This window comes from Budorcas taxicolor, chromosome 13 (assembly GCF_023091745.1).
Source record: "Budorcas taxicolor isolate Tak-1 chromosome 13, Takin1.1, whole genome shotgun sequence".
Lineage (NCBI taxonomy): Eukaryota > Metazoa > Chordata > Mammalia > Artiodactyla > Bovidae > Budorcas > Budorcas taxicolor.
In genome coordinates this window covers 60,497,000-60,511,086 of record NC_068922.1, presented here as the reverse complement: position 1 = coordinate 60,511,086, position 14,087 = coordinate 60,497,000, and the positions used below count along the sequence as shown (strand labels likewise).

Below are 14,087 nucleotides of genomic sequence, written 5' to 3'. Positions count from 1 at the left end.
TTGGGAGAATGGAAGAAGAGTCCCGAGGCTTTGGGGCCCCGGGACTGGGGGATTTGGGGGGATGCCTGTTTCTTCGGCTTCTCCAACTTCCTTGTCTCAGCGTGGATCGCGCGGTAACCAAGGCCACTCAAACTTTCCAGAGAGACCTGATGCTTTCTCTCTTGTCTCGGTCTCCAAGGAAACGGACGCAGACTACCGAGCGCCTAGAGGGACCAATATCGCACTGGAAAAAGTAGCTCTCTCCACATTCCACGCATCGCGGTTTCAAATTCCCCTCAGCTGGCCCCGCCTATCATGCTAAAGAATTATGTCATATTCCTCCTCTCAACAAACCTCCATCAAGTCCTTCTCCATTGTTACTGTTGGCTAATTACGTTGCTTCCTGTTTCACCGGGAAAATCATGGGAATCAGTAAACTCAGGTTCACATCACCTCATTCACCCACCCACATGCCTCCCTCCTGAGACTCTGTAACCTGCCTGCTGACCTCGATTCCTAGTGTTGTGCACTGAAATCTGTCCTTTCTCATTTTCTCTAGGACTGTCCCCCAGGAATTTCCCCCATTTTCTCCATCACCCTCTTCTCTGTATTCTTCTCACTGCTTTACCAACATATTTTAATTTCTTCTGTTAAAAAAAAGCGAACAGTTCCCATCCAGCTACCCTCCCATTTCTGCTTCACTTTAAAGCAAAACTTCTAAAGAGGTTTGCCTACTGTTTCCCATTCCTTTTTGCCTCTTCAATCAGGCTTTCTCCCCGTCTCCACTGAAACTGCCACTGTCAGCACTGCCAGTGAGCTCCATTTTGCTAAACTTCTCTGTATACATCTTCCTCAGCCTGTCTGCAGCATTTGACACAATGGATCACTCCCTCCTTGACACACTTTCTTAACATGGTGTCCTGGAAACCACTCTCTAGAGCTGCTTCCCACCTCATTTTCTTCTCTTTTCCTGGTTTCTCTTTTTCTCCCTTTACTCCCAGGTTGCCCCAGGACTCGGACTCAGCCCTCTCTTTTTTTCTATCCATTCGTGCTCCCTTTCAGTCTTGTGACTTCAGATGCCATCTTTACCCAGATGCCTCCTAAACTCACATCTCCAGCCTCTCCATCTTCGTCCAGTCACATACATCCAACTGCCTACTCAGCATCTCCATTTGGGTACCTGAGAGGCAACTAACACTCAATATTTCTCCAGAACCAACTCAAAGTGGCAGGACACCCTCTTCCTGGAGTCTTTTTTTTTTTTTTTTTTTTGCCACACGCAGGAAGTCTTGTGGCCTGTAGTGAAAGTGTGGAGCTCTAACCACTGAACTGCCAGGGAATTCCCCTGGAGTCATTCTTAACTCATCTTTTGACTCATCTCTCATCCCACATCCAAATCTGTCGGCAATACCTTCAAAGTAATGTAGAGTCCGACTGCTTACTCCCACCACCACCCATACAAACACCCCACTTTCCCCCTCACTCCAAGACTACAAGTACCAGCTCCCCCCCTTACCCCACTCCAGTTCTCTCTCCACACCTCAGTTTTGCTAGACAGAGCACAGATTTAAAAGTGCATTCCTGTTTTAAAAAATAATTTGGAAGGAGAAAATAATTTGAACGCAAGGCTTGATGATCCAGCAATTAAGAACCTGCCTTGCAATGCAGGAGATGCGGGTTCGCTCCCTGGTCAGGGAACTAAGATCCCACATGCCAAGGAGCAACTAGAGAACCCACAAGCTGCAACTAGAGAAGCCTACATGCAGCAACTACTGAATCCTGCATGCTCTGGGGCCTGCATAACACAACTAAAGACTCCATGCACCACAACAAAAGATCCTGCATTTTGTAACTAAGACCCAACATAGCCAAAATAAATAAATAAAATTGTTTAAACCTATCATTCTATATGTTTAAAAATCTATTTTTAAAAAAGAGAGAGAACACTAGGCCAGCCAGAGCTCCCAACCTTCTCCCCCTCTTAAAAATCACAGGAAAATGTTTTAAATAGCACTGCACCTTGTGGTCAACAGAAGAGACTGCTATGGCAAAAAGCACACAATATTGTAAATTAACTATACTTCAATAAATAAATAATAAAGAAAACATAAATAAAAATAAAGATCTCATTTCCCAACCTCCCTTGTAGCTACATGAGGCCATGTGATTAGGTTTTGGCAAATGTGAGCAGAAGAAACGTGGTTTTTGGTCATACCCTTAAAAGGAAAGGAGACTAGATAAACATGGAGACTGAAGGCACTGGGATCACAGAGCTGTCCTGCCAACTGGAGGCTCTAGTATCCACTGATGACTGGCTTTTCCTGGTTAAAGGTGGAATTCTCCTTGGTACTGATGCTGCAATAGGAATGCTAGCTGGATTTGTTACAACATTATCCTTGGCTAGGAGACAAAGTCCTAAATGTCTCAACAAGGCCATGCATTCTTACTGGAGTGTAGGTATTCCCTTACCTTTCGAGCCCTGGGGTGGGGCTCACTTTATGCATGGTGTGGGATTGCTGTGATCAGCTTCACATCTGGAAAACTTTGGGAGTTCACAATACATTGTACCAGACATTTAGATATAGCAGATTATTTCATCTTCACAGTAACTTTGAGGCAGATGAAAGACTTCCGAAGTAAAATGCAATCAGTATTTCCAACAATTCCCAGGAACTCTTTTTTAAAAAAATATTTGTCAGCACTGGGTCTTAGGGTCTTAGTTGCAGCATGTGGGTTTAGTTCCCTGACCAAGGATGGAACCTGGGCCCCTTGCATTGGGAGTGCAGAGTTCTAGCCATTGGACCACTAGAGAAGTCCCTCTGAAGAACTCCTGGATTGACTGTTGAGTGGGAGGAAGCATTGAAATGCAGATGAGATGAACAAGGTGGATAAAGTCCAGAATAGCTGTTATGGGAAGGGCTGTCTTTGGAGAAGCCACAAGAGCAGAGGGACTCAGTTGATTTCTCCTCAGGAACACATGCAGATTGCTGACTGACTTATGGGAGAGATGGCACTCAGTGTCCTCACAGGAGGCCGACAGTCATTTCTGTGTGCTGTACTTTACAGCTGATTTGGTTATGTTCATGTGTGTGTGTGTGTTGGAGGGAGGGCAGTCTTCCCAAAGCTAGGAAGACTGTTTAAAAAAAGTTATATGGATAACTTCTCTATGTGGAGAAAATCTCAGAGGAAATACTTTTAGGACTACAAGAAACAGTTGAAACCAAGTTTCTTACCTGAAAAAAATTATACTAAGCTATAATGGAAAGTCTTCAGAAACAGACTCCAAACAGCAATAGTAACTCAATGTGCCTAAATAAATAAATTTCAACAGTCTTTCTTGTCAGTAGGTGGCTATCAGAACTTAAAGGACTTTCTGGTGTTAGGCAGACTCCAAAATGATGGGGTTAATAGGTAATCCTGTCCATCAGGCAGTGGGTGTGGCTTTGGTCTCCTGAAGGCAGTCTTTGATTTTTACTTGCTAGTCATTTACCCCAAAACCTCTCACCTTAAGGCCCTGTATATTCTTAGACAAGAAGCCAGTAACACATTATGATACCTTGAAAGGATAATCATGCTAAAATAATAATAAATTGGTTCTGGGTCCCTAAACATTGACGGTTTATAGTTTTATCTCAGTTGTCAAGATAAAAATAGCCCAATTATCACCTATCTTAACAAATGATTTTAACCAGAAAGTCATCTGAGTATTGAGTCTCAATATTGATGAGCACCACCTCCCTGATGGAAAGAGCTACTGGTCTATTCTTATAAACACTCCTTGTTCTTTCCTGTCCTCCTAGATCTCTCCTAGAAAGCAAACAAATATCTGCTTTTGCTGGAGATTAACTTTTTTTAAGAAAACTACATTCATATGTCAATATGCCCAGAAAAATAACTTTTGATTGAATATTGTGTAATTTTTTTTATGATTGCTTAGGCTCTAATTAGCTATCAGATTTAATAAAGTACATTTGAAATGTATCTCACAATGAAACCTTTCAGTTTTAAGGAAAATTTTTTAATGAAATGTCAAGTGCGTATGTAACAGTTTTCTCTGGACCACGTTTCCCTGTTAAAATTGCTGCAGTGTTAATTAATTAAAGAATGTTAATAAGCACCTGGGAAAATAAAGAGCCTCAGCTTGTGTGCTGATAGAACCATGAATGTAAGTTGTCGGTAAACAGTAACCTTGATGTAGGCATCGTTATCTCCATTTCACAGACACGTGGCAGGAGTACATAAGAAAATAACCATATAAGCTTTGGAGCTTATATAGTTGATGGGGGCACAGATTTTGACAATCAAAAAAACAGAACTATGTTAAACAACATGGAACTGAACATTATTTTTCATACAAAGTTAAAAGCACATTATATTTCCTTCCTGACCACTTACCCACTTGCTTCCAGAGAAATAAGCTTCATCTGAATTATTACATCTGATTGATGATTGTCATTTATAACTTTATTGCTACTCCTGTCAGGCATTCCTTTGGAAAAGGAGTATGGATTCATTCCATATTCTGTAGAGTATAAGATAAAGTTAAGCATGTATCTGCTGATACTTTTTAAGATGACCTGTTCTGTTTTGTTTGATCTGTCTTTATACTTCAGTCGCTCAGTCTTGTCCAACCGTGATCCCATGGACTGCAGCACTCCAGGCCTCCCTGTGTTTATACTTAGAAGTGTCTCTTAAGAGTAGGCTTCCCTGGTGGTTCAGATGGTAAAGAATCTCCCTGCAATGCAGGAAACCCATGTTCGGTGCCTGGGTGGGGAAGATCCCCTGGAGAAGGAAATGGCAACCCACTCCAGTATTCTTGCCTGGAGAATTCCATGGACAGAGGAACCTGGCAGGGGACAGTCCATGGAATCACAAAGAGTTGGACACAACTGAGCGACTATCACTCACTCAAACTACTACAAGCTTTGTGACACTGGGCAATTCACTTCCATGACTGAGCCTACTTTCCTCATCTGTGCATAGGAACAGTAATTCTAAGTCACAGATTTTTTTTCTCTCTTGTTCTCCAGAACCTGCTTCTTTTTGCAAAGGCCATCTCAAATCACACCTCCCCCACAGTCTCCTAACTAGCCTTTTAATAATAGTGCAAATTCCAAAATTCTGTCCGCTAAAATCCAGACTGAGATGCCAAACTTACCAATTCTACTAACCCTCTCTGGCGATAATCTGCCAGGAATGAGTAAGGGCTGCCCTCTTCAGATGGCCTTGGTGCCCATCTGGACTGTTTTGCTCACAGGATACCTGCCTGGCCCCACAGCTTCTGGTTCAGCGATCTCTACCATCTTCAGCGATCTCTGACTATAGACTTGGTCTACAGTCAGACCAAGCTGACTACTGGACAGTGCTGAGGGGAATGGTTGACAGTTTTTTTAATAAATTCAGTGAGAAATCAATATAAATGTTTAGCCTTTTATCCAATTCACAGTGCTGTTAGTGATCATCAAGAAAAAAACCTAAAAATGACCAAAAGAGAAGAGAGAAAACTTGGATCTGCAAAAGTTGACGAGAAAAAAGGCACTGATGGAAAGTGCCTTTACCCATACCAGCAAAATCTTATGACAGAAGAAGATACAGTTAGTAAAACTGAGAAGTAGCCAGACCCCAGTCCACAGATCAAATCTTTTCAAAATACAAACAGATCTCTCAGTAGTCAGAAACAAAACAAAAATGCCCAGTATATCTTGATTCCGTGAGGGGTCCTGTCTGGTACAGTAAAACAAGAAAAAAGTGTTAAGATCTGAACAGAAAGACGTTCATTATTTACAGACAATATGACTGTCAACAAAGAAAAGGAAATTGATTCTAAAAGCCATTGGAAACCTTAAGATTTCAGTATTGTTGGCAGATATGAGTTCAATACAAAAAAATTCAAATGTGTTCCCTTCAAACACCAACATCAAATATGTGATCTCTAAAGATACCACTTACAATAGCAACCAAGGTGCCTTGGAATAAATCCCTCCCAAAATTATACAAGATCTTTATGAAGAAAACCATAAATTGCTATTGAAATTCATAAAATAAGACTTACATAAATGAGGAATCCCAGAGGGTCATAAATGGGGAGACTCAGTATTATAATATGGTAATTCTGTATAAATGCAATGTAAACCCAATTAAAATTCCCAAAAGTGGTTTCCTGGAATTTACTAAGCTGGTTCTAAAATTTATACAGAGGATCCAAATATAGCTGAGACAACCTCAAAGAAAAAAGAGAAGGAAGAATGTTTGCCATTTAAAAAAAGAAACTAGAGTTAGGCTTCACTTTAAAAACAGGAAGATCTGGCCACAGTGGGAGCAGTAATTAGCTGGAGTTGACTATCAGCTGCCCCTTCAGATAGACTATGCACCCTCCAGCTCCCCCATTTCTTTATTTAAAGTACCTGCCTTGTAGATAAATTATTGTGTGCTAGTTACCTGGGGTGGGGAGTTAGGGTAAGAGGTACAAAAGAAATTATTAAAAATGAATAGGTTCTAGGACTTTCCTGGAAGTCCAGTGGTTAAGACTTCACTTTCTAATCCTGTGGGTGCAGGGTCTGATCCCTGGGAGGGAAGCTAAGATCCCACATGCCTCAAGGCCAAAAACACCAAACATTAAAATAAAAAAAAAAAAGACGCAGTGTTGTAACAAATTCAATAAAGATTTTTTTTTTAAATGGTCCACATCCAAAAAAGAAAAACTTAAAATAAAATACATAGGTTCTATTTGGTTATGTAAATATCCTCACCATGAAAAAGATATGAGCAGGTGAGCAGAAAGAATAAAAGAGTGGAGTGTGTGAATCTAAGATTTTGATACTTTCGGTCAATGATCCCAATATATATGATCCTGGGCATTTGGGGCAGAGAAGGGATGGAGGAAATCAGGTCAGGAGTTATAAAATGAAGGAATAGGAAGCACAAGAGTTGGATCCTGAGACCAGTACTGGAAGTGGAGTAAAGGGAACCCTCTTAAAGAACTCACAGGATTCCCAGATGGTAGGTAGAACTGCAAGAGAAATAGGAAAGAATCCAATACTGGCAGAAAGGAAAAATAACCTTTTCTGGAAACCCACGGTGGACTAACCTCTTTGACACAGATTATCTCCTAGAAACCCCACTTTAGTCCTCTGAGAGTAGATACTAATATACCCTTTGCTGAGCAAACTGAGCTTTGAAAACCAAGGTCACTGTCCCCACGTGACAAAGCTGAGACTGGAAGCAGTCAGATTCAAACTAGGGTCTCCCTGACTCCACAAATCATCTTTTCTTTCACTAAACCCAGAAAGATCACTGAAGCTCCCTGAAATACAAGCAGTTATGGTAAAGAAAACAAGATGACAAAAGATATTAAACCCATTGCCTTCCAGCACTCAAATTTTATCACTGCTTCCAAACACGAGTTGAAACAGAACAGGGAGGAATAACAGATTGTGTCCCGTGCTAGCTTTAGTTAGGGAATCTGTGTGAAGGAGGTTTTCTAGGGAGTATAATCGAGTCATTTTCGACAATGTCAGAAGCAAAAAAGTGGAAGAAATACAAGCCACCGTCGCGTGGAGCTGCCTGTTAACTCTGCCACTTGGCCAAGTGATTTAACTCCTATCTCCAACCCTCTGCTTCCTATATAATGGGTGTAATTACAGCACCGTTTTGGAAGGTTCCATGTGATAAAGCTTGCGATGTGCTTAGAACAATATTGGACATTTACGCCCTCAATTGCCATCACGAATATGATGGAGGTCTTTAAAAAAAAAAAAAAAAAGCAATGTCACTTACTTGGAAGTGTCTCAAAAAATGAGTGACGGATAGAGGTGTAGTGTGATATGGTATAGCAAAATTTTAATCATAGAAAGTTAAAACAGTTTAAATGTTAAAGGTAAAATGTTCGCCGCAAAATTCTACTTTCTGCGTGTTTGAAAATGTCCATAATCCAGTGTTGCAAAAATAATGCATTGTGATCTGCTTTGGGAGGAGGGAGAGCTAAGTTTTGTCTGTTTTTTTTTAATAGAAAAGGTACAAAAACGAAAACAAAATGGGCGAAATCTTCCTCAACTCTGTCCCGCCTTCGGACTGTGGGCCGTTAGCAAAGCCACTTGAATGAAATCATCGAGGACCGCTTGCGAAACACCAAATCCTCGAGAGCGAGGGCAAAGCTGCCAAACCCTCGCGACGGACAGGGACGCGCTCCAAGATCCCCATTCCGCTTCGGGGCCGAGGAGGTGGGGTTGGAGCGAGCACTAGCGGAAACGCGGTCCAGCCCTTACCAGGGGGTTCCCGGCCCGCAGCCGCAGGACGCCCGAGCGCCTCAAGTAAATACTTTGGCGGGGCGGGGAAGAGAAGCATCGAATTTCAAAAAAAAAAAAAAGCCCAAACCCCCACAACCCCGGGCGGGCGGGCGCGCGCGATGGGCGCACTTTGGCTGCGGGAACGAGTGGAGGATGCTGGGAAGGAGGTAAAATGGCCACCGGCGGCGGCGCGGAGGAGGAGAGGAAGCGGGGGCGGCCGCAGCTCCTGGGCCCCGCGCGCCCGTCGACCAGAGCCGAGGAGGCCGAGGGCGGCCGCGAGAAGATGGGCTGGGCCCAAGTGGTGAAGAACCTGGCCGAGAAGAAGGGCGAATTCCGTGAGTCGCGGCCGCCGCGGCGGGAGGAAGAAAGCAGCAGCGGCGCGGGAGGCGGGCTTGGTGCTCCCGCGGGTCTGGCGGCGCCGAGCCTCGGCGACTTCCCCCCAGCCGGCCGCGGGGACCCGAAGGGCCGCCGGAGAGACCCAGCTGGAGAGGCGGCGGACTCCCGCAAGAAAAAGGGTGCAGCCGAGGCGGGCAGGAGGAAGAAGGCTGAGGCGGCAGCCATGGCGACCCCGGCGAGGCCCGACGCGGCCGAGGACGCAGCCGACCGGCCCCCCCAGGACGAGCAGGCTACGGCGGCTGGCCCCGCTGCGGGCCCGGGAAAGGGCCGCTTCCTCGTGCGCATCTGTTTCCAGGGAGACGAGGGCGCCTGCCCAACCAGAGACTTCGTAGTGGGCGCGCTCATCCTGCGTTCCATCGGCATGGACCCGAGCGACATCTACGCGGTCATTCAGATCCCGGGCAGTCGCGAGTTCGACGTGAGCTTCCGTTCGGCGGAGAAGCTAGCCCTGTTCCTGCGCGTCTACGAGGAGAAGCGCGAGCAGGAGGACTGCTGGGAGAACTTTGTGGTGCTGGGGCGGAGCAAGTCCAGCCTGAAGACGCTCTTCATTCTCTTCCGGAACGAGACGGTGGACGTGGAGGACATCGTGACCTGGCTCAAACGCCACTGCGATGTGCTGGCCGTGCCCGTGAAAGTGACCGACAGGTTTGGGATCTGGACCGGGGAGTACAAGTGCGAGATCGAGCTGCGCCAGGGGGAGGGAGGGGTCAGGCACCTGCCGGGAGCCTTTTTCCTGGGGGCCGAGAGGGGCTACAGCTGGTACAAGGGGCAGCCCAAGACGTGCTTTAAATGTGGTTCCCGGACCCACATGAGCGGCAGCTGCACACAGGACAGGTGCTTCAGGTGCGGGGAGGAGGGGCACCTGAGCCCTTACTGCCGGAAGGGCATCGTGTGTAACCTCTGTGGCAAGCGAGGACACGCCTTTGCCCAATGTCCCAAAGCGGTTCACAATTCCGTGGGAGCTCAGCTAACCGGCGTGGCCGGGCACTGAACACCCGCCTACCAGCCAGGGTGAACACAAAGCCAGCTTACCCCTCTTAAGTGCCAAAACTTTTTTTTAAACCATTTTTTATAGTTTTTTGAAGGAGATCTTCTTAAACCTACAAGAGACATCTCACTCTGCCTTCCTAAATCGAGTTTACTCCTTTCGGCCTTTCCTGAATTTGGTGACTCTTGTCATCAGTAATGACTACCGAGAACTGTAGTGTGCAGATACGTTGCCCTGCCCTTTTTAAAATTTTATTTCATTTTTGTATTCGGAGATTTTTTTTTTTCTGGTACTTTTTTACTTCCTACGCCTTGTCTTCTCCCTTGGTTTTTACCCTTGGAGCTGCCTTGCTCATCTTTATGCCCCAGTGCTAGGTAGGGGCCCAGCACATGGTAGGCACTCCATCAGTGTTTGTTGAATTGAGAACATCGTTGACTCTGGCTTCTGTCAGGGTGTTTATCTTTTGCAGTTCATCCCGTCCCTTTTAATTTGCTGCTTCTAATCTATGTGGTCTGAGAATTTTGTGAAACCAGTGTTGTTAGAAGTGTATGTAACCTGAGTCAATAAGCTCTGAATGGTGGCCACGGGCCTCTCCTATGGCATTAGAATGCATGGACTTTGTGACAGCGCTTTCAGTGGCTCAGAAGCCATTCTTCACAGAATCATGGAATCTAGTTTTCCTGCTGAAAAGGACCTAAAAGTTGGTTAAGACCAATCCCCTGGTTTTCCAACAGATGAACCAGTAACAGAGAGGTTATATGACTGGGTCGAAATCACATAGCTGTCTGGTGCCAGAGCTAGCCTAGAGTAGAGTTCCCTGACCCCAAGCCTGGTGCTCATTCCACTACCTCTCACACTTCACAACATTTTCCTCAACACTTGAGGGCCCAGAAAGTCTGCTCTTTCCAGAATGAGCCCAGGGGAATGCTAAGACATCATCTGGGGGAGGAAGCAAAAGATTTGGCAGGGGCTTCAGAACACTTGGGAGATACGGAAGGGACAAAGGAACACAATCCAGGGTGCACTCTGATGCCCGGGTACCACATCTGGATTAAAGTGGTCCAGGTCTTTGTGACCTTTCCCCTCCCCAGTCATCACCATCAGTGAGAAGTAGAAGCCCTCCTGAGTAAAGAAAGGTTTACATTTGTACCTTAGCTTCAGTAGCCAGAGCCCCTAGAGAAGCAGCTACCTGGAGCTCATCTGCAACCTCCTGGCTCACAGGAGAAAATGGAATTCTACGTGAGCTGTTAACTCTAAAATGTACTTGTTAAATAGGCCAAGCGAGAGGGCATTGGGTCTACTAAGTGTTACCGAGTTAAAGTAGAAAAGACAGTACACTGCTTTTCTTACTGTTTTTGTCTTTGCTTTATGTTTTGCTATTTCCTTGTGGCTTAGAATGTAAAATTGATTTGTTTAAAGTTTTGTTCTGAATAAATATTTATCTTTTGTATTGCTAATGCTGCTGCACTATTTCCTTTCAAAATATTGGCTGCAGAGGTTCACAGGCCCTAGTTCAACCAAGGCTTGCCACACACCCTTTGTTTACCTTGCAAATACATGTCCAGGTCCACAGGCAACATTTTACACCTACTATGTTGTCCCCTGATGCTGGGAAAGATTGCAGGCAAAAGGAAAAGGGGGCAGCAGAGGATGACATGGTTAGATAGCATCCCTGACTCAATGAACATGAATTTGAGGGAACTCTGGGGGAGTGGAGGACAGAGGAGCCTGGTGTGCTGAGACTGAACAACAACAAATGTTGTCCCAGGCCCTTGGGAGCTGTTACCTAAACCTCTGCATCAGAATCACTTAGTATATAAAATTAAAGTGTTAAGTCCTTACCTCCAAGGAATCAGAATCACTGGAGTGAGTGGAAATATGTTTAATAAGCACCCCAAGCAACTCTTGATGGGCAGCCAAGTTTGAGACCACAGTTCTGAATAGTACTAACAGGAATGAGAGGGACTCTGCTCTCTGGAGATTACAAACCAGTGGGGTAGACAAAGGTAAGGTGTCAATTTCACATCTTACAGTTATTGTAATTGTACTAAATTGGATACAGATTGTTCATGGGCTTAGAAATAAAATGCTGTCTCTTCCAGCTATAAGGGAGGAAGAAAGTCCAGGAAACTTCCCATAGAACTCCTCCAAGCCTCCCTGGAGACTCTAGACACAGCCTTCTGAAGGAATTTCTGTCTCTGAGATGATGAGATGATCTGATCCTAAGAATTGTTCCCAGCGTATTGATTCTCTGACTCAGTGATTTGAGGGTATTTCCAGAGCTGATCTGGTGCAGTTGAGGCCTGGATGGCTTTTGGGAATCATGAGTTTCAGAGCCAGCTCAGCCCTTCCCTTCCTGTCTCCCAAGGCAAACACACTCTTCCCTCCTCCATCCCTCCCTCCCTCTGTCCTCTCCCCCACACCCCCTCTTCTACTCTGCCACAGGTTTCCCTCCCTCACAGTGCTGGAGGCCTGATGGGGGTAAAAGCCTGCATTCATCATAGTCCCCTCCCCCTTCCTCCTAGCAGGCTCTGGGCCAAGGAGCCTCTTTGGAAGGAATCTTCCCTCTCTCTGCTCCTCCCCCATAACTGGAGGGAGCAGAGGAACAAACTGTTTCCCTGCCCATGCTCCCCACCCCCTGCGCCCCCACCAGGATCTGCTCCAGGGCCTCCTGCCTGGCGCTGTCCGGACTGGGCCATGGGCTGGAACAGAACAAACCTCCCCCGACTTCCTCTCCTGATCTAACAGTCCCCAAATTAACAATCCCTCACTGTTCATGGGCTCCTGGGGAGGGTGTCCAGATCCCAAGACTGAGGCTGACGGGCTAGCTGACATTCATTTCTTCAACTTTCAACAGTACTGAAGGCCATTAGCGCAAGGCCCCAAACAAGGTGCTTTTATACACCTGTGAATAAGTGCACTTGCAGAGCGAGCTACAGATAAGAAATAAGCAATTTTTAAAATAATATTAAGTATTTTTTGTGTTGAGTATAGAGTTGCCTCAGGAACAGGTCTGGCAGAAGAAATGATGATGTCTGGACTGAAACCTGCAAGATGAAGAGTCAGGTGAAAAAGGAAGAGAGATTCAGGCAACAGAAGCAGTCTATGCAGAGACCTGGAGACTAGAGCACAAGGTGTGTTCAGGCTGGCTGTAGAGTCACGGGAAGATGTGGTTGGGAAAAGGCCCAGAGGAAGTGACACAGGGCTTGTCAGTGTTAGAAGAGGCTTGATTTTGTCCTAACACCCTCCACTCTGGCCTCCTTCATTCTGTTCATTTAACACACCCAACTCTTTCAAGGCAATGGATTACAGCAAAATAGTTAAGTCCTTTGGGGCTCGAATTCTAGAGTCCTGCAAATATGTAATTATAAGAGTGATATGTTTAATAAGGAATATTGATCTGTTCTTGATGAGGGATACCTTCCCAAACAAAATGTTTGAACTGAGATCAAAAGACTATATAAGGAGTTGAGAGATGGGGTTGGAGATTAAGTGGCGTAAGGATATGAGCCTAGGTTTCCATTAGGATAACAAGTATAACAACCCTAGGAGGCATGGCAGATTCTAGAAACCAAGTGAAGTCCAGTGTTTAGAAACAAACCACTCTAAACTTTGAGGAAAGTAATGGGCTCTGGGCTGGATATTAGGAAGAATTCCTAGAACACCACAGAACTGACATACCAGGGGAGCTACTACCTCCCACAGAAAGGAGCCAGGAGGCCATCACTGAAAAGATTGAAAAGCTGCTACCCAAGGACGAGATGTCCCTGCCAGTGCTATTGCTAGAGCAGTGAAATGTCAAGACTTGAAGCCAGAAACCATATCCTAGAGTCTCCACAACCTTACTTCCAAGCAAAAACAGCCAACATTGTTGGACTTCTGCCTATTTCCACCTTCCAAACCTGATGCTAGCGTACCTAATGGTTGGAGCCCTCGCTTCAGTGGAATCAGGAGATGCTTTCGCTTTCCAGCACGCGTAGCACAGAAGGCACATAAACAGTCGGAAGGGGAGCTATCTGCTAACCAACCACATCTGGCACAACCAGTGTGGCAGTAATGCAGAGAGGGGCAGGGGGTGATGGTGCAGTATAAGACCGCAGATCTCTTGGGGAGGTCTGGTCAGCCACGTTTAGAATTTGAGTCTAAGAATGATGAGGTGCCATTGAAAGATTTTTAAACAAGGAAGTGACATGTTCAGGGTTATATTTTTAAAAGACCATCCAGGATACTTTGTAGAGAATGGGACAGAGGGAAGCCCAAGTGTAAAAAAGTCCATCAAGGTGACAGATCAGGGCACCTTGGACCTGGGTAATGCAAACAGAAAAGCAGGCAGGATTTCTAGAAGTTGTTAAGTCAACAGGACTTAGACATGGGCTGGAGGAGAAGTATCAAGGATGACACCCAAGCTTCCAGCCTCTGCACTTGGATAGAGAGTGGGG

At 45.4% G+C, this 14,087-nt stretch overlaps 1 protein-coding gene across 1 annotated transcript; it reads left to right on the top strand.

Annotated features, from left to right (window-relative positions):
- The first annotated feature begins 8,433 nt into the window (after positions 1 to 8,433).
- Positions 8,434 to 10,974, top strand: ZCCHC3 (zinc finger CCHC-type containing 3). The gene has a single exon (XM_052651082.1). The coding sequence runs from the start codon at positions 8,437 to 8,439 to the stop codon at positions 9,649 to 9,651; it is 1,215 nt and encodes a 404-aa protein (XP_052507042.1). The 5' UTR covers positions 8,434 to 8,436; the 3' UTR covers positions 9,652 to 10,974.
- Positions 10,975 to 14,087: the final 3,113 nt, after the last annotated feature.

What these genes read in the sequence shown, in the direction of transcription:
- ZCCHC3 (XM_052651082.1), top strand. Translation starts at nt 8,437, where the DNA reads ATGGCCACCGGCGGCGGCGCGGAGGAGGAGAGGAAGCGGGGGCGGCCG.